The sequence below is a fragment of the Aythya marila genome (genome assembly GCF_965140915.1).
Source record: "Aythya marila genome assembly, contig: HAP1_HAP1_SCAFFOLD_158, whole genome shotgun sequence".
Taxonomy (NCBI): Eukaryota; Metazoa; Chordata; class Aves; order Anseriformes; family Anatidae; genus Aythya; species Aythya marila.
In genome coordinates, this window is record NW_028136675.1 from 749,248 (window position 1) to 769,253 (window position 20,006).

Genomic DNA, 20,006 nt, shown 5'->3' on the forward strand with positions numbered 1-20,006 from the left:
TGGCTAATTCCCTGTGGGACACCAGGGCCATTTCCTTCTTCAGTTGTGCTACCCAGGTCTTTATGTTTGTCACATTTGTCACAGCAGAGTTTTCTCTTCTCACCATCATGGCTTATGACCGCTACGTTGCCATCTGCAAACCCCTGCACTACAGGACAATAATGGACAGCAGAGCTTGTGTCAACATGGCAGCAGCTGCCTATGTCAGTACTTTTCTCTATGCTGTGCTGCACACTGCCAATACCTTTTCCCTTCCCCTCTGCCAAGGCAATGCCCTGGACCAGTTCTTCTGTGAAATTCACCTGCACTCCCGTGTCTGGCTCTGGGCTCTTTCTGGGGGTTTGTGGGATGTGGTGTGCAGTGTGATGCCTCAAGAAGAACAGTGGTATGACTCCTTCCTGCCTCTGCACAGGGTCTCAAGAAAGCAATGAGCCCCCTTGCAATGATGGTATTTCATCTCCTCAGAAGCTCTATCCAAGGGGACAAAAAAGTCAGGGCTGCTGGTGCCTTCTCTTCTTGCCAGTGCCCACCTCTTTGTCCTCTCCAGACTTTCCTATGCTGCCCCACACATTGCCCTATTTCCTTCAAATCAAGACACCCATCTCTGTTAACCACCTTGCTCTCATCCTAGCATTTCCGTGGTTTCACCAATGTCTCATTAATCCTCACCAGCTGTTCCTTGAAACACAAAACTGATCAAAGTGTCTGATCAAAGACACCCTTTGGGTTACCTCTAGCACCACAGCACAACTCTTTGAGGGACATTTTGTCTTCTTCATGGCCAATGCCAACCTTCCAAGGTGCATTTTCTGGCAGGTTTTTCTCTACTGCTCTTTCCTACTAATAAAAAAAGTTCCACCTGGGTGGAAACCAGTCCTAAAGTAGGCATCCCAACCCATTGGCCTTCTTGCGGCCTGTCAGCCAACCAGACAGAAGTCACCTCACGAGCATCTTCCAAGCCATGGGCCTGCTGCTGGCCTTGCAGCTTCTTGTTTAGACACACCCAAGCCTTGTGCCTGCTGCTGTCCAGTTGTGTACTCAAACAGAAGGGACAGGACAACCCACATTCAGGCCTTCTTTCTGTCTGGGTCCTCCTGGGTATGTGGGCAGAGTGGATCCCACAGTAATATGCCAACCAGGTGCCTTCTGCTGACCTACCAGGACCATTGGCAGATGTCAGCTGAAAAGTACAGATCCCAGGTAGAAGTGTGACCTGTCAACTACTTCAGACAGAAGTGACCTCAGAGCCCCTTTCTGTGACACGTTCTTGTTGCTGCCCTATCAACTGCAGAGACAGAAGTGACTTCACAGTCACTGCCACAGGCCAATTCCTCCTGCTGGTTCAGGAGATCCTGAGGCAGAACTGAGCTCATCAGAGCATTCCCACCCATCTCCTCCTTGTGGCCTACAAGCTGATCAAATCCATGGCCCCTCACATTCATTTTGAATGCCATGTGACTGCACAGCAATCTCATGGTTCCTGCCCTGCCACAAGGAAACAATAACCTATGTTAAGGGTTAGGAAAAGAGTTAAAGGTGAGCAGGTTAATGCACAGGAAGACAGGCTTTGGAAGTTAGTTGTTCATGAATGGCATTAGGGAGTATGGCGAACCTTTCTGGGTGAGACATTAAGCAGATGTTTAGTGGGAGGGTTTGGTGTTCTGCTTGTGGTGTCAGGTCTGTGGTTAGGGTATGGGCAAGCTCTTTGTTTGAAGGTTTTATTTAGGTCTGCAAGAAGGCTAGGGTTAAATAGAGCATTTTAATGCTAGTGTTAAGGGCAGGCATGAGGGTGAGCAAGAGAGGAAAGGGATTATGGACTAATTTTGGCTTCAAGGGATATTGTGGTCAAAAATTAGAGCAATGGATTCCTGTAAGGGTGTAGAGTGGCATTTAGATTTAAATATTAATGTAAGAGGTTAAAATAGGAAAAAGGCCTCACATTACTATTTTAAGTCAGCTTTAAGGTGGATTCGACTTTACGTGAATATACTTACCTCTCCAAAATTGTTAGCTTCTGCTATCCAAGCTCTTCTTTCCTCCCCCAGATCTCACACCTCTCCTGGCCAGGCTCCTCCTGCCTTCCCCGTAAAGAAGTTTTTGCCAATATCCAACCTAAACCTCTGGCACAACTTTAGCCTATTCCCCCTTGTCCTATAAAAGGGCACATGGGAGAATAGACCAATGCTCACCTTGCTACAGCCTCCTTTAAAGTACGTATAGAGGGAGATATGGTCGCCCCTGAGCCTCCTCTTCTCCAGACTGAACAAGCCCAGCTCCCTCAGTAGCTCCTCGTAGGACTTGTTCTCCAGACCCCTCACCAGCTTCGTCAACCTTCTCTGGACTCCTTCGAGCACCTCCATGTCCTTCTTGTAGCGAGGGGCCCAAAACTAAACACAGTACTTGAGGTGCAGCCTCAACAGAGCTGAATACAAGCCAGGATGCCGTTGGCCTTCTTGGCCACCTGAGCACACTGATGGCTCATATTCAGCCGACTATCCACCAATACTCCCAGGTCCTTCTCTGCCAGGCAGCTTTCTAACCACTCATCTCCCAGCCTGTAGCTCTGCTTGGGGTTATTGTGCCCCAGGTGCAAGACCCGGCACATGGCCTTGTTGAACATCATACAGTTGGCCTTAGCCCATGCATCCAGCCTATCCAGATACTCCTGCAGAGCCTTCCAAGTGCTGCGTGATGACACTCAAGATAACCTGTTCCATGAGCTTCCCTGGTACTGAAGTCAAACTAACAGGCCCATCGTTTCCTGGGTCCACCCTCCAACCCTCATTGTAGATGAGTGTCACATTTGCTAGCCACCAGTTGACAGGGACCTTCCCGGGTAGCCAGGACTGTTGATAAATGATGGAAAGTGTCTTGGTCAGCTCTTCCACCAGTTCTCTGAGCATCCTCATGTGGATCCCATCTGACCCCATTGACTTGTGTACATCTAAGTGCTGTAGCAGGTCTCCAACCATGTCTTCATGGATTATGAAGGCCACATTCTGCTCCCCATCCCCTTCCACCAGATCAGGGGGATGGGTACCTGGAGAACAACTGGTCTTGCCGCTAAAGACTGAGGCAAAGAAGGCATTAAGCACCTCAGCCTTTTCCTCATCTCTTGTAACTAAGTTTCCCCCCACATCCAGTAAAGGATGGAGATTCTCCTTAGTCCTCCTTTTTGTGTTGATGTATTTATAAAAACATTTTCTGTTATCTTTAACGGCAGTAGCCAGAGTGAGCTCCAGATGAGCTTTGGCGTTTCTCATTTTGTTCCTGCACATCCTCATAAGATCCTTATAGTCCTCCTGAGTGGCCTGCCCTCTTTTCCAAAGGTCATAAGCCCTTTTTTTCTTCCTAAGCTCTAGCCACAACTCTCTGTTCAGCTCTCTGTTCTTCCATACTGGCTGGACTTTGGGCATGTGGAGATGGACAGTCTGCTCCTGAGCCTTGAAGATTTCCTTCTTGAAGAGTGCTCAGCCTTTCTGGACTCCTCTGCCCTTCAGACCTGCCTCCCAAGAGACTCTTCCAACCAGTGTCCTGAACAGCTCAAAGTCTGCTTGTAGAATGCCTCATCTGTCTCCTCATCCTGGTTTGGCGGTCAATAAGATATCCCCACCAGGATGCCTGCCTTGTTGGCCTTCCCTCTGTCCCTGACCCATAGGGACTCAACAATATCATTCCGAGATTGAAGTTCTGCAACATCAAAACACTCCCTAATATAGAGAGCCACACCACCACCCCTTCTGTTCTGTCTGTCTTTTCTGAAGAGCCCATAACCATTCATTTAGAGACAGATGAGGAGTTCTACAGGCAGCTGACAGAAGTTGCAAAATCTTCAGCGCTTGTACTCGTGGGGGACTTCAACTTCCCTGACATATCCTGGAAGCACAACACAGCCCTGAGAAAGCAGTCTAGGAGGTTTCTGGAGAGCATGGAAGATAGTTTCCTGACGCAGCTGGTTAGTGAACCTACCAGGGGTGGTGCCCCACTAGACCTTCTCTTCACAAACAGAGAAGGACTGGTGGAGGATGTGATTGTTGGGAGCTGTCTTGGGCAGAGTGACCACGAAATGGTGGAGTTCACTATTCTTGGTGAGGCCAGGAAGGGGACCAGTAAAACTGCTGTATTGGACTTTCCAAGGGCTGACTGTGAGCTGCTCAGGACACTAGTTGGTGGAGTCCCTTGGGAGGCGGATCTGAAGGGCAGAGGGGTCCAGGAAGGCTGGGCGTTCTTCAAGAGGGAAATCTTAATGGCGCAGGAACGCTCTGTCCCCACGTGCCCAAAGACGAGCTGGCGGGGAAGAAGACCAGCCTGGCTCAACAGAGAATTGTGGCTTGAGTTTAGGAGAAAAAAGAGGGTTTATAATCTTTGGAAAAGTGGGCAGGCCACTAGGGAGGACTATAAGGATCTTATGAGGATGTGCAGGAAAAAAATTAGAAAGGCCAAAGCTCATCTGGAGCTCACTCTGGCTACTGCGGTTAAAGATAACAGAAAATGTTTTTATAAATACATCAACACAAAAAGGAGGACTAAGGAGAATCTCCATCCTTTACTGGATGCGGGGGGAAACTTAGTTACAAGAGATGAGGAAAAGGCTGAGGTGCTTAATGCCTTCTTTGCCTCAGTCTTTAGCGGCAAGACCAGTTGTTCTCCAGGTACCCATCCCCCTGATCTGGTGGAAGGGGATGGGGAGCAAGATGTGGCCCTCACTATCCACGAAGAACTGTTTGGTGACCTGCTACGGCACTTAGATGTGCACAAGTCAATGGGGCCGGAAGGGATCCTCCCAAGGGTACTGAGAGAACTGGCAGAGGAGCTGGCCAAGCCCCTATCCATCATTTATCAGCAATCTTGGCTACCAGAAGGGCCGGAGGGCAGACCCGGGAAACTACAGGCCTGTCAGTGTGACCTCAGTGCCAGGGAAGCTCATGGAGCAGATTCTCTTGAGAGTCATCACGCAGCACTTGCAGGGCAAGCAGGCGATCAGGCCCAGTCAGCATGGGTTTATGAAAGGCAGATCCTGCTTGACGAACCTGATCTCCTTCTATGACAAAGTGACGCGCTGGGTGGATGAGGGAAAGGCTGTGGATGTGGTCTACCTTGACTTCAGCAAGGCTTTTGACACCGTCTCCCACAGCATTCTCCTCAAGAAACTGGCTGCTCTTGGCTTGGACTGGCACACGCTTCGTTGGGTTAGAAACTGGCTGGATAGCCGGGCCCAAAGAGTCGTGGTAAATGAAGTCAAGTCCAGTTGGAGGCCGGTCACTAGTGGTGTCCCCCAGGGCTCGGTGCTGGGGCCGGTCCTCTTTAATATCTTCATCGATGATCTGGACGAGGGCATCGAGTGCACCCTCAGTAAGTTTGCAGATGACACCAAGCTATGCGCATGTGTCGATCTGCTCGAGGGTAGGAAGGCTCTGCAGGAGGATCTGGATAGGCTGCACCGATGGGCTGTGGTCAACTGCATGAAGTTCAACAAGGCCAAGTGCTGGGTCCTGCACCTGGGATGCAATAACCCCAAGCAGAGCTACAGGCTGGGAGATAAGCCAGGCACAGAAGGACCTGGGAGTATTGATGGATAGTCAGCTGAATATGAGCCAGCAGTGTGCTCAGGTGGCCAAAAAGCCCAACAGCATCCTGGCTTACATAAGAAGCAGTGTGGCCAGCAGGTCTAGGGAAGTGATTGTCCCCCTGTACTCGGCTCTGGTGAGGCCGCACCTCGAGAACTGTGTTCAGTTTTGGGCCCCTCGCTGCAAGAAGGACATCGAGGTGCTTGAGCGGGTCCAGAGAAAGGCGACGAAGCTGGTGAGGGGCCTGGAGAACAAGTCCTATGAGGAGCAGCTGAGGGAGCTGGGCTTGTTCAGCCTGGAGAAGAGGAGGCTCAGGGGTGACCTTATCACTCTCTACAGATACCTTAAAGGAGGCTGTAGCGAGGTGGGGGTTGGTCTGTTCTCCCACGTGCCTGGTGACAGGATGAGGGGGAATGGGCTAAAGTTGCGCCAGGGGAGTTTTCAGTTAGATGTTAGGAAGAACTTCTTTACTGAAAGGGTTGTTAGACACTGGAACAGGCTGCCCAGGGAAGTGGTGGAGTCACCATGCCTGGAAGTCTTTAAAAGACGTTTAGCTGTAGAGCTTAGGGATCTGGTTTAGTGGGGACTGTTAGCGTTAGGTCAGAGGTTGGACTCGATGATTTGAGGTCTCTTCCAACCTAGAAATTCTGTGATTCTGTGATTCTGTGATCATTTATCATTGAATTAAAATCATATGGAATAATACTAATCTTAATACCTATAATTTCTTTTCAATCAGTATAAAATACTTAATTTACAGTCATGCTTTTGTGAGGATAAACCAGTGAGGTAAGCCTGACTGGAGACATACAAGATGAGGAGCTTGCTTTGCTGTTTGGAAAATTGCTGCATGTTTCCCTGTTGACTGTCTTAAAATAAGGAGAAACCCTTCTGTGTGCAGCCAGGTTTCTAAGGAAAGCAGGTGGGAGCTTGTGCAAAGGGGCTGTAACATGCAGCTGCAGACTTCAGTGCAGAAGTGTGGAGTAAAAAAAAGTGATGCAAGCACCAGGTGGCCAATGAGAGAAGTGTCAGGGTTGGGGTGGTGAGGAGCAAGGTTGTCCATGCACTGTCAGACCTCAAGAGTCTACTTTTCCTCCCTATGGATGTCTCCACAGGAGAAGTCCAGGATTAAGATCAATTGAAGAAAGATGCTCAAAACTGAAATGCAACAAAATTCACCCTTTAAAATGATAAAGGATTTGTATTAAGTGCTTTTTGAAATCTTCCTCCTTAACTATACCATGAAAGCTCTCCAATTAGCTGTTCAAGTCTTGAGGATATGAGTAACACTATGGAAGACATATGGTTCCTTAGGTGTTTCTGCCTTTTAATGAGTTCCATGGTGGATTTTGGTGCTCAGTCTGTGAACATCAGGTACTGAGAGGAGAATGATGCAACTACTTGAGAACATAAAGTCAGAAGGAAAAGTTGAAGTGACTTGGAGTATTAATGGGCCCCACTGAGGGCTGTTACCAAGAGATTCTCCTCAGGGACTTGTTAGGACAGATAACTGGGGGCCATGATTACAGATAGGCAAAGCACAGTGCTGAGAAAAGTCTGGGTTTGTTGTGCTGCAGTAAAAGGGCCAGGTCCTGACTCCAGCTACTGGGTGGGGAGATCCTGCACCCCCACGACTTGCTCAGGGCTCTTTCTGGGGGTTTGTGGGATGTGGTGGGCAGTGTGATGCCATGAGAAGAGCAATGGTATGACACCTCCCTGCCTCTGCACAGGGTCTTAAGAAAGCAATGAGCCCCTTGCAATGACTGTATCTCATCTCCTCAGAAGCTCTATCCAAGGGGACAAAAATATCAGGGCTGCTGGGGCCTTCTCTTCTTGCCAGTGCCCAACTCTTTGTCCTCTCCAGACTTCCCTGTGCTGCCCCACACTTTGCCCTATTTCCCTGAAGGCTGCAGACACCCATCTCTGTTCACCACCTTGCTCTCATTCTGGCATTTCCATGGTTTCACCAATGTCTCATCAACCCTCACCAGCTGTTCCTTCAAACACAAAGCCATGGGCTGATCAAAGACACCCTTTGGGTGACCTCTAGCACCACAGCATAACCCTTTAAGGGACATTTCTTCCTCTTCATGGCCAGTGCCAACCTTCCAAGGTGCACTTTCTGGCAGGTTTTTCTCTCCTGCTCTTTCCTACTACCAAAGAAAACTCCATCAGGGTGGAAACCACTCCTGAAGTAGGCATCGCAACCTGTCATCCTTCTTGCAGTCTGTCAACTAACCAGACAGCAGTCACCTCACCAGGATCTTCCAAGCCATGGTCCGGCTGCTGACCTTACAGACTTTTTTGCAGACACACCCAAGCCTTGTGCCTGCTGCAGTCCAGTCATGGACTCAAACAGAAGGGACAGGACAACCCACATTCAGGCCTTCTTTCTCTCTGGGTCCTCCTGGGTATGTGGGCAGAGGGGATCCCACAGTCAGCATGCCAAACAGGTGCCTTCTGCTGGTCTACCAGGACCACTGGCAGTTATCAGCTGAAAAGTACAGATCCAGGGTATAAGTGTGACCTGTCAGCTGCTTCAGACAGAAGTGACCTCACAGTCCCTTTCTGTGACATGTTCTTGTTGTTGCCCTATCAACTGCAGAGACAGAAGTGACTTCACAGTCACTGCCACAGGCCAGTTCCTCCTGCTATTTTGGGAGATCCTGAGGTAGAGCTGAGCTCATCAGAGCATTCCCACCCATCTCCTCCTTGTGGCCTACAAGCTGATCAAATCCATGGCCCTTCACATTCATCTTTGAATGCCATGTGACTGCACAGCAATCTCATGGTTCCTGACCTGCCACAAGGAAACAATAACCTATGTTAAGGGTTAGGAAAAGGGTTAAAGGTGAGCAGGTTAATGCACAGGAAGACAGGCTTTGGATGATAGTTGTTCATGTATGGCATTAGGGACTATGGCAATCCTTTCTGGGTGAGAGATTAAGCAGATGTTTAGTGGGACGGTTTGGTGTTCTGCTTGTGGTGTCAGGTCTGTGGTTAGGGTATGGGCAAGTTGTTTGGTTGAGGGTTTTGTTTAGGTCTGCAAGAAGACTAGGGATAAATAGAGCATTTTAGTGGTATTGTTAAGGGCAGGGATGAGGGTGAGCAAGAGAGGAAAGGTAATGGAAAGGGGTTATGGACTAATTTTGGCTTCAGGGGATATTGTGGTCAAAAATTAGAGCGGTGGATTCCTGTCAGGGTGTGGAGTGGCATTTAGATTTAGGTATTAATGTAAAAGGTTAAAATAGGGTAAGGGCCTCACATGGCTGCTTCAAGTCAGCTTTATGGTGGGATCAACATTACCTGAATATTCTTACCTCTTCAAAATAGCTAGCTTCTGCTGTCCAAGCTCCTCTTTTCTCCCCCAAATCTTACATCTCTCCTGGCCAGGCTCCTCCTGCCTTCGTCGTAAAGAAGTGTTTACCAAAATCCAACCTAAACCTCCTCTGGAACAACTTTAGCCTATTCCCCCTTGTCCTATAAAAGGGCACGTGGGAGAATAGACTACTGCCCACCTCTCTACTGGAGGATGAGGGTTGGGATCCCTCAGGTGGATCCCATCCAGCCCTACTGACTTGTGTACATCTAAGTGCTGTAGCAGGTCTCCAACCATGTCCTCATGGAATATGAGGGCCACATTCTGCTCCCCATCCCTTCCACCAATCAGGGGGATGGGTACCCAGAGAACAACTGGTCTTGCCGCTAAAGACTGAGGCAAAGATGGTATTAAGCACCTCAGCCTTTTCTTCATCTCTTGTCACTAAGTTTCCTCCTGTATCCAGTAAAGGATGAAGATTCTCTTTAGTCCTCCTTTTTGTGTTGATGTATGTATAAAAACATTTTGTTATCTTTAACAGCAGTAGCGAGAGTGAGCGCCAGATGAGCTTTGGCCTTTCTAATTTTGTCCCTGCACAGCCTCATGACATCCTTATAGTCTTCCTGAATGGCCTACCCTCTTTTCCAAAGGTCCTAAACCCTCTTTTTCTTCCTAAGCTCTAGCCACAACTCTCTGTTCAGCCAGGCCAGTCTTCTTCCATGCTGGCTCATCTTTGGGCATGTGGGGATGGAAAGTCTGCTCCTGAGCCTTGAAGATTTCCTTCTTGAAGAGTGCTCAACCTTTCTTGACCCCTCTGCCCTTCAGAACTGCCTCCCAAGGCACTCTGCCAACCAGTGTCCTGACCAGCTCAAAGTCTGCTTGTAGAATGCCTCATCTGTCTCCTCATCCTGGTTTGGCGGTCAATAAGATATCCCCACCACGATGCCTGCCTCATTGGCCTTCCCGCTGACCCTAACCTATAGGTACCCAACAATATCATTCCCAGATTGAAGTTCTGCAACATCAAAACACTCCCTAATATAGAGAGCCACACCACCACCCCTTCTGTCCTCTCTGTCTCTTCTGAAGAGCCCATAACCAGTCATTGCAGTACTCTGGTCATGAGAGTGGTCCCACCACGTTCCAGTGATGGCAACCAGGTCACAGCATGCCTTTTATTTCTTTTATTTCTTTTTTATTTATTTTATTTATTTATTTATTATTTTATTTTTATTTTATTTATTCATTGCTATTGAGCAATGGCTACATTTATATTATATTGTACATGCAATAATAAAATCTCTGTTTATGGCCCAGAAGAATTAGGCACTTCAAATATCACTCAGATGTCACTCTGCCATCTCCAATATCACCTGGTGTCTGCCTCTGAACAGCTCCCTCTTGGTCTCTTTCTCCATTCAAAGTGCTGAGAGCTGAGACAAGCAGCTTACATGCTGCCTGGTTTGTGCCCACCTGAACCAAGGCAAGAGGAATCCCAACTCCAGTGGGATTCTGTGAGGCACGGGGAGGCAGCTAAGCCCCCTTCTAGCCTCTGAACTGCAAACAAAATATGAGATGCCTGGTTTGACTCAGCTGAAACTACGGGACAATAATGGACAGCAGAAATCGTGTGTACATGGCTGCAGCTGCCTGGGGCAGTGGCTTTCTCTATGCTGTGCTGCACACTGCCAATAGCTTTTCCTTCCCCCTCTGCCAAGGCAATGCCTTGGACCAGTTCTTCTGTGAAATTCCCCAGATCCTCAAGCTCTCCTGCTCAAATGCCTACCTCAGAGAAGTTGGGCTTATTGTGCCTAGTGTGTGTTGAGCCTTTGGGTGTTTTGTTTTCCTTGTGCTTTCTTACGTGCAGATCTTCAGGGCCATGCTGAGGATCCCCTCACAGCAGAGATGAAACAGAGCCTTTTCCACATGCCTCCCTCACCTTGCTGTTGCCTCCCTGTTTCTCAGCACTGCCTTTTTTGCCTACCTGAAACCCCCCTCTATGTCCTCCTCCTCCCTGAATCTTTTGCTGGCAGCTCTGTACTCGGTGGTGCCTCCAGCAGTGAACCCTCTCATCTACAGCATGAGGAATCAGGAGCTCAAGGATGTAGTATGGAAAGTGATGACTGGATGTTTTTCAGAAGGAATAAATTGCATATGGTCTTAATGTTAACTGTATACAGACCCAGAAATCTTTTTATTTTTTTTTCTATTTTTTTCTTTTTTACTTTGCTTTACTCCTCATAGTGTTTCCCACAAAGAAATATCATTGTTCATACCTTCCTACACTGTATGTACCTGTCTCACATGACTCCAAGTCTTTGTATAAATTGTGGGTCAGGCTTTCTTTGTATTTCAATAAAAGAAAGGACCATGCATTGACTTACTTGCCTGATACCCTTCCTTGTAGACCTGTGGTGGAGCTTCAGGGACACATGGCAGAGGTGGAGGGGAGAAGGGTCCTGCCACAGCAGCATTGCCAGGCTGCACCTGTGATTGTTCCCTGTTCTTGGACAGCACCCACAGAGACAGTGAATTCACCTGCCTCTGTACACAGTGGGTGAGAGGGATAAGGGCAGACAGGCTTCTTTCAGGAGGAAAGAGGGAGCTGCCAGGAGAGCCCAAGCACTCGGCAGGGACAGTGTGTGCCAGGGAGTCAGTAGCACATGGAACCCATAGAGCATGGGCACATCCCAGGTGGAGCCACCCTGAGGTGCTAAATCTGGGTGGGAGCAGGAAAAGCAGAGCTCTGCTACTCCAGGGAACACTGCAGGCATAGGGAAAGCTCTCTGTTGAATTGGTTGTTATACCTCTGGTGAAATTTCATGGACTGAATACAGTGAATCACCCCAAAACATATCCTGACATTGGAAGTGAGTTGGATTCGATGATCCTTGTGGGTCCCTTCCAGCTCAGAATATTCCATGAGTCTCTGACTCTCAAGAAGGCCGGCTATCTGTGCCGGCTATCCATGGCCAAGGAACCACTTGTGTGGGAGGCACTCAGTGGCAGTGCCCCCCACCAGCTGGCTCTGCCTTCCCAGCCTGACCAGCACGGCCCTGCAGAGTGTCCCCACGGCTCCACACACCACAGCCCCCTTGCTCTGCAGAGCAGCACCACCAGCTGGGGGCTGTGGGCAGCATGGACAGAGGCTGCAGGAATGGCTGCTCAGGCCATCGTCTGCAAACTTACTGAGGGTACACTCAATCCCATCATCTAGGTCATTAATAAAGGTATTAAACAAGATAGGCCCCAGTACCAACCCCTGGGCGATGCCACTTGTAAAGGGACACCAACTGGACTTAACTCCATTAACCACAACCCGCTGGGCATGGCCCTCCAGCCAGTTCTTCACCCACAGAAGACTATACACAGCCATGAGAGATGACCCAAAGGGATTAAATAGATGCTCCAGTAGGTGTTCCAGCCCACCATCCCACTACCAAAAGCACCTCCCAGCCTGCAGCAGAGGAGCCTGCTGGGGAAGACCTGGAGGGCTGTGGGCACCCACCAGCAGGAGCTGGTGCCAAGTCCTGCCCAAGGGTCCAAGACATCTCCCCGTTCACCTCTTTTACCTGATCTTTCCCTGCCTGTGGGTGCTGGGAAGACATCCTTGGGCTTCATGGGGGCCCAAGGCAGCAGAAGGTGGGCACTGCAAGGGACTGTCTCATGGGGCTTCCCAGAGATCCACTTTGCATGGAAACTGCCTGTGGTTGGCAGGACAGAAATGTCTCTGTCAGTAGGAATAGTGTCCAGAGACCAGGGGCTCTGTCAGCCCCAAAGCCAGACCCTGATCCTGCTGGCTCTAAGATGTGTCCCTTCCCAGCCATTGCATCTTTGAGCTCCTCTCCACTCCATCAGCCTCAGGGAGACACCCTGACACCTGGGCAGGGAAGCACTGGACCTGGGGCAAAGCCCCCAGAGGGTTTTAATATGAACAAATACCAACATGCAGCATAAAAACAGGGGAATACCAAGAAGGCAAATACCCATGTGCGTCTGCTGACTGCTGGAAAAGGGAGACCAGACAATTCCCTGGCACTCACGGCTCTCCCAGTGGCACTGAGCTTTCCTCCCTCCTGGCTGCACCTAGCTGCTCAGCAGGGCTGGGCTCTGCTGGCCTGGGGCTCTGGAACTCTTGTGCACGGGGCTCTGGTGTCACATCCTGGGTGTCCTCATGGGGACATGCCAGAGACACCTCTTCAACATCGTCATAGCCCGTGCTCCCCAGGAAAGGTGACGAGGTGTCTCCCTCAGCTCCAGGGTCCCCAGCACTTCTCTGGGAGCGCAGGCTTCCCCCTGTAAGCATCAAGGCAGGCTGTTGTGGTTGGGCCTGTGGGGTGCCCCTTGGGGCTGTTTATCACCTTCCTCGTCCTCACCAGCCTGAGACACTCGGCCCATTCTCCCAGCCCCCACAAAATGTCCCAGGACAGGTTCTCCATGGAAGGTCAGGCTTTCAATATGGCATGGATTCTCCTAGGCCTGGGGTTGGCACCTAGGAAGTGGCAGTGCTGCATTGCCCTCTCACCTGTGACTGCATCCCTGCGGCCATCTCCTTCCTCTGGTGTCCTGGGCACTTCCCAGTCCCCCTGCCCAGGGACAGGATCCTCCCCAGGGTCAGAAACCTCCCCAGCATCATCATAGCCATCTGCTGGGTAACCTCCGGGCAGGACAGGGACATCTGAAAGGAGAGGGAAGGTGGTGGCAATGAGAAGAGATGTCCTGCAGAGCAGAGGATGGGAGGGTGTGTGGGGACACAGGGCTGACATGCTGCTGGTGTCAGGGTCACAGCAGAGCCTTCATGCTTCCAGCTCTGATGATAAGACTCGGTGGCACTGCTGTCTGTCTGGTCTGTCTTCAGAGAGGAGACATGAAGCCCTTCCTACCCCCCACTCCTCTTATCCCTGGGTGTGGCCCCAGACCATCCTCCTCCTCATGTGCCTGGGGTAGGGCTGCATCTGGGTCAGGGACCCCTCTGAAAAGGAGGCTGCAGAGAGCTGCAGTGGGTGCTGTGGGATGAGCCCTGCTGCCCTGACTGGTGGTCAGCACTGCTGGGGATGGGCACCCACAGAGCTGGGGGTGCATGGGGAGGAGACCAGTTCCTTGGAAAGAGACAATTCTCAGAGGGACTCCAACAGCTGCCCTGGGAAAGCCCTTCACTTAGTCCTTGATTCAGGGCCAGGCAGAGAGGAGCTATCCCCTCTGGGATGGGCAGAGCCGGTGTGGAGGAAGCTCCTCTTTGGGGCTCAGCACCTGGATGCTCTCCCAAAATCCCCACAGCCCAGCGATTTTGGGGACCATGGGCAGGAGCTGCAGGACACAGCCCTGGTCTGGGGCAGGGAGAAAGGGCCCCGCAGATGTGCCTCCACAGGGACCTGCACCCACCTGAGAGACTGAACCTCGCCTGCTTCTCCCACGCCAGGCTGTAAGCGATCTCCTCATACACGGCCTCAGCGAAGGGCTCCCCAGCTCTCCCGGAGCCTGGGGACAGAGGCAGGGCTGATCTGGGCATGGGCAGAGAGGACCCCACTGGGCTCCCTCACCCCATTCCCTAGGCCAGCACAGGGCTGTCCCCACAGCACAGCCCCACTGTGTTGTGTTGGCACTGCAGCCACATCCCCAGGGAGGGCAGCATCCCCATGGAGATGGTCTGGGACAGAGTCAGCCTCGCACCATCCCTTTGGAGACAGCCCTTGTGCCCCTTTGGTCCCCAGGTCATATCCCAGTGCAGACCCTGCACCAATTTCCCCATTTCTCCTCCCCATGGAGCTGCTCCATCTCTGCCCCACACATCAATAGCACAGCCCGTGTCCTGTTGGGAGGTGGCTGACACCACGGTGATGGACTCCACTGCCCCATGCTCCTCCTGCCAGTGCTGCCCAGAGCACTGCCAGCAGTGCATCCTCCCCTTCTCACCTAGCCCAGCTCTCACATTTCTCTTCTCACCCCAGAACTGATGCCTCGGGCTCTGGACTCTCTCCACCCCTTGATGTTGTTGCCCCATGGTCTGTCAGTCAGTGGGGCAGCACATGGGGCAGGAGGCAGCACACGGCTCTGTTTCTGTGCCCCAGAACACCAACACCCCCAGCACCCCCAGCCCTGCCAGGAGGCATCTACCCCCAGGACCACTGGGGAAGGACCCACCTCTGCGCTGAGCCCTGGCGCTTCGCACCTGCCCAGCCAGGAGGGCCAGGAGCAGGCAGAGGAGGGCCCCCAGGATGATGCAGATGATGACAGGCACCGAGATTCTATCGCTGCTGGTGGTTGGACGGCCCCGTGGGGGATCTGCATGGGCAGGCACATGGCAGGGGCAGCATCAGACAAGGGAGAGGCTGGGGGCAGGACATGCCACTCCTGACCACACAAGGCAGCAGGGGTTGGGGGGGCGGATAGGGCTGGGTGATGGGGCAGCTCCCACCCTGCTGGGTCCATCACAGACTTCTCCCAGCTGCTTCGGCTTTCTGGGAGTCTCACAGCCCAGCAAGGAGCCCCTTCCCCTGGCTGTGGGTCACAGCGTGGACATGGACAGCCCCAGCCCTGGGGAAGGACAGCTTACCTGCTTGCAAGGGGGGTGTTGCTGTCCTGGGTGCAGCTGCAGGGGAGCAGAAGGAGAGCTGGGCTGAGAGGCTGGGGCTGTGGCACCAGGCAGCCTCCCTGGTAAATGACCCCAGCATGTGCCCCCTGAATTGTCCCTCCTGTGGGGCTGGGCAGGGTGGCAAGGACAGGGCCCAGCACCACTGCTCTGGGCTGCTCACAGGACAGTGCAGGCAGCCCAGGGGATGTGCTGGCACATCCAGCCCCACTGAGGCTGCTCCCCACCCAACACCAGTCCCCCACCCTGCAGGAACACCCTTGCTCAGGCCAGCAGCGGGGCCATGCCAGGATCCAGAAGAGCAGATGCCCAAGACAGCTCCTTGCCAAGCCCCCAGCCATGTCTCCCAGCCCCACTGCTCACCTGAGCAATGCACAGCCGCATCTGCCTTATGCTGGCAGGCACCGCTGTTCCCTGGCTGGGCCCAGCAGTCCTGCAGAGACAGCTCCGTCCCCCTGCACTCCATCAGCCACATGGGGCCCGTCCCCTCTCCAGCAGCAGCCTGGCCCAGGGCATAGACCGCGGGGCCACAGCCCAGCTGCCTGCACGCCACCTCGGCATCCCGCATGTCCCAGGCATTGTCACACAGTGTCCCCCAGGTGCCGCGGTGCCAGATCTCCACTCTGCCCGAGCAGCCGTCCTTGCCTCCCACGGTACGGATCTTCTCCCTGTCTGGGGAGGCAGCGATGTCCCATGGCACCAGGACAGCTGGGAGAGCCCTGCCAGGTGAGGGGGGCACGTGCAGGGGCAGCTCCCTACCTGTGCAGCTGGTGGAGTTGGGGCATGCAGCCACCTGCGGCCTTTCTGTCCATGTCCCAAAGGAAAGAGAAGTTGGGCTGAAAAGGGCTGCTCTGGGGGTCATGCAGAAGAGAGCAGAGCTGACCTCTGCTCACACGTCCCCATGCTGCCTGGGTCAGGGCAGCAGCAGAACCCTGTTCACTCAGGGGACACACACGGCACTGCAGGGGGGAACCAAGTGCTCGGCCCCACAGGGTCCCTGGTTCACAGAGCAGCAGGAGGCTGTCCCAGGAGGGGGGACTCCTGAAAGCCCTGCATGGTCTCCTCTCAGACCTTGCCTGCAGTTGCCTCTGCATCCCCCAGGGAGCTGCTGGCAGCCCGGCTGTTTGCTGCTGGTGGACATGGGTGGCTCTGAGAGCTGAAGTCACCTTTGTGCCACCAGCAGCAACAGGGTCTAAAGCAGGAAGTCAAAGCCTCTCTGGGTTCCTTCTCTGCATTTCACCATGCCCAGTGGGGAAGTGGACCTGGTGCCTTGATGGCTCAGATTTACCTTTGCAGGTGATGTTGGCCTCTTCTCGGCGGTCAGTACACGACTGCGGATGCCAAGAAGCAGAGGGACACTGCCAGAAGGAGCTGTTTCTCTTCCCACACTCCACGCGATCCAGCCACGCGGTGCCAGACAGCTCAGCAGAGCTAGAATCTGTTACCAGTTCCCCTTCATTCCCACAGCCCAGCTCCTTGCACACCAGTGACACCGTCTCGGTGGTGATGGAGTTGGAGCAAACGCTGCCCCACGTCCCGTTGTAGAAAACCTGCAGGCGCCCGGAGCAGCCGTCGCTGTTCTCCAGCCTCAGGGCCATGAACTCTGGAAGGAGGAGAGGCCCCAGGGACATCCTTGGATGTCAGCCACTGATGGCCTTGGCCCTACCTGGTTCTGCCCTCACCCAGCCTAACTGGCCCCAGCTCAAAGCCCCACTCCCAGCACAGACCTGAACAGATGACTCCCGCGTCCTCCTTGTGCCTGCAGTCATGCTGCCCCCAGGCCTCGGCAGGGCAGTCCCAGAGAGCAGCTTCGGCCCCGGAGCAGTTGACGCCATCCAGCCAGATCTGCCCGGAGCCCTCCCCAAACCGAGCAGAGCCGGCTGCCTCCAGGGCCCCTCCGCAGCCCAGCTGGTGGCAAACGACGGCGGCGTCGGCCAGGTCCCAGGCGTCGTCGCAGACGGTGCCCCAGCGCCCCTGGTAGTAGATCTCCACTCTCCCGGCACAGCGCCCGGCCCCATCCACCAGCCGGACCCGCCGGCTCCCTGCAGCAGGGAGAACCCTGACCCTCAGGGACTGGCTGCCCTCCCAGCCCCACACCTGGGGGACGTGCAGCACCACTCACCCCGGCACACGACCCCCACGTCCTCCATGATTCCTGTTGCAGGGTGGCTCTGAGGCAGGGAGGTGTTGCAGAGGCTCAGGTTAGCCTCGTGCCCTGCACACCGCACCCCATGCAGCCCCACAGGTCCTGGTCCTCGCTCGGCCCTCACGGGGGTGTAGGCTGCCTCTGCCTCTCCGCACTGCAGCTGCCGGCACACCACGCTGGCCTCCTGCATGTCCCACTGCTCATCCAGGACTCTGCCCCACGTCCCGTGCTGGAAGACCTCCACGCGCCCGTCGCACCAGCTCTCTCCACCCACCAACCGTACAGACATGTTGCGAGCCGGGCCTGATGAGAGCAGAAATTCAGCCTGGTGCTGCAATGGGGTCCAAAACTTTGTGTGGCCGTGTCACACACCAGGGGCAAATGGACTTTGCAGCACTGCCCAGCACTCACCTGAGCAAATGACAGCAGCAGCGTTCTCCTGGGAACACGGCGAGGCCCCCAGGGCAGTCACCGGGCACTGCCCCAGGTGGGCTTCAGTCCCGTCACAGTGGAACGAGTCTCTCCAGACGGGGCCGGTTCCTCTCCCAAAATGCCCTCCTCCAGGAATGGACTCAGCAAAGCCACAGCCGAGGTGCCGACAGAGAACGTGGGCGTCCGAGAGGTCCCAGCGGGAGGCACAGAGGGTGCCCCATGTCCCCAGCACGTCGACCTCAACCCTGCCCTCACACGCTTTGCTGCCGTTCACCAGCCTGAACCCTGTGTACACAAGGACAAAGGAGGGTGAGAGAGGCCACATTTGTGCTCTTGCTCCCACAGGAGCTGCAGGAGAGGCCAAAGGGACAGCGTGCCTGTCTCCTGCAGCACTCTAATTTTAGGGCCGCAGACCACCACCTCACCCCACCTGTCCCCCACCCACCACAACCCAGTGCCCACCCTTCTCTCCTTCCCCCACCACAGCCCCCATGGGCACCATCATACCCCAAGTCCTTACGTGTGCAGGTGACATGAGTGCCATTGCTGTGGGTGCAGGCCTTGTCCTTGGGAGTCTCCATGGGACAGAAGGAGAGGACGGATTCATTCCCCACACACTGCAGCTCTCTGTCCCAGACAGGACCGGCCCCTTCTCCCAGCTGAGCTGCCCCATGGACAGACAGGGCTGTGCCACACTGCAGCTCCCTGCACACCACCTCGGCAGCTTTGGCACCAAAGTGGGAGTGACAGACAGCTTTCCACTGGTCCCTGTCGTGGACCTCCACACTTCCTGAGCAGGGGCTGTCCCCTCCGACCAGCCGCACAAATCCTGGAGCAACCAAGGAGACCTGTGAGTTCCCAGAGCCCTCTGGCACTTCCATACCCACTTCCCACCTCATCCCTAAAGTGGTCACATGCAGAGCCCCACGGCCAGCCCAGCAGCTCTCAATGGGTGCTGATGCCACAAAGAGGTCAGGGCCCCCGTGCTGCTCCTCAGAAACCAGCCCAGCACCCATGTCCTCTTTTGCAAGCCCCCAGCTGCAGGCACCGCACAGACAAACTGCTGCTGCCCGGAGTCCCTGGGCTGCCTGGCCCCCGACCCACCACTGCAGCACCCACAGCACGTGGGCCCGGGGAAACAGGCCCAGGAACTCGGGGCTACTTCAGCCTGCTCTGCCCCACAAGGCTCAAGCCAGTTAGAAGAAATCTTTGGTCTGCCAAAAAGCTCCCTTGTTCCCAGGGAATGGTGGGGCTCTTGGGGAGCTGCTGTTAGATGGGGCACTTCAGGGGATCCTCCACAAAGGGGGGTCCTCCGGTAGGGACAGTGTGGTGCTGGACATGCATGTCCCCAGCCACCTACCATGCATGGGTCAGGAAAGCAGGCAGAGAGCAGCCCTGGGCTGACATGAGCTCCCAGTATGAGGGCAGGCACCGAGGAGAGCCAGGAGGTGCTGGCACAGCCCCTGTGGCACAGGGTAGGCAGGAGAGGCTGAGCAGTGGGTCAGCACTGCCTGGAGGGCCTGTGTCTCTGGGGGCTGGCTCTCATGGGGTGACCCCAGGACAGGAACAAGGTGCCACTTGCCACCCTGCTTGTCTGCCCAAGCCCAGTGCTCCTTCCCTCTGAGCAGCCCCTCTGCTTTGGCTGAGGTTCTCGTGTCTGCTGGGGGTACAACCCCAAAAGTCCTGGGCCATTGCACGCCCTTCCCTGAGGCTGCTGGTGGCTGGGGGAGCTGCTCTAGATTCCCCTGGCATAGGGACCAGCCTGCCAGACAGGGCCTGGGTGAATGGGAGGAGAAAGATGGGAACCAGGCAGCACAATGGGGAAGATTGAGGGCTTTCCTCTCCCAGCCCCAGGCATCTCCCTAGGCTTGGCTACTCCAGCTTCATGGCGAGGCTGGATGTGCCCCCACTGGGCTTTCCCCAGGGACAAGGGACACCAGCAGTGACAGACCC

At 54.1% G+C, this 20,006-nt stretch overlaps 1 protein-coding gene across 1 annotated transcript; it reads right to left on the reverse strand.

The window, feature by feature from the left end:
- Positions 1–12,925: 12,925 nt before the first annotated feature.
- Positions 12,926–18,634, reverse strand: LOC309891565 (antigen WC1.1-like; the record flags this gene model as incomplete). The annotated part of the gene is made up of 10 exons (XM_082785923.1): positions 12,926–13,182; positions 13,412–13,564; positions 14,269–14,364; positions 15,028–15,168; positions 15,839–16,183; positions 16,764–17,078; positions 17,203–17,517; positions 17,598–17,924; positions 18,033–18,338; positions 18,574–18,634. 10 exons carry the CDS (start codon positions 18,632–18,634, stop codon positions 12,926–12,928), a joined length of 2,316 nt encoding a protein of 771 aa, XP_082642049.1.
- Between the last annotated feature and the right edge of the window lie 1,372 nt (positions 18,635–20,006).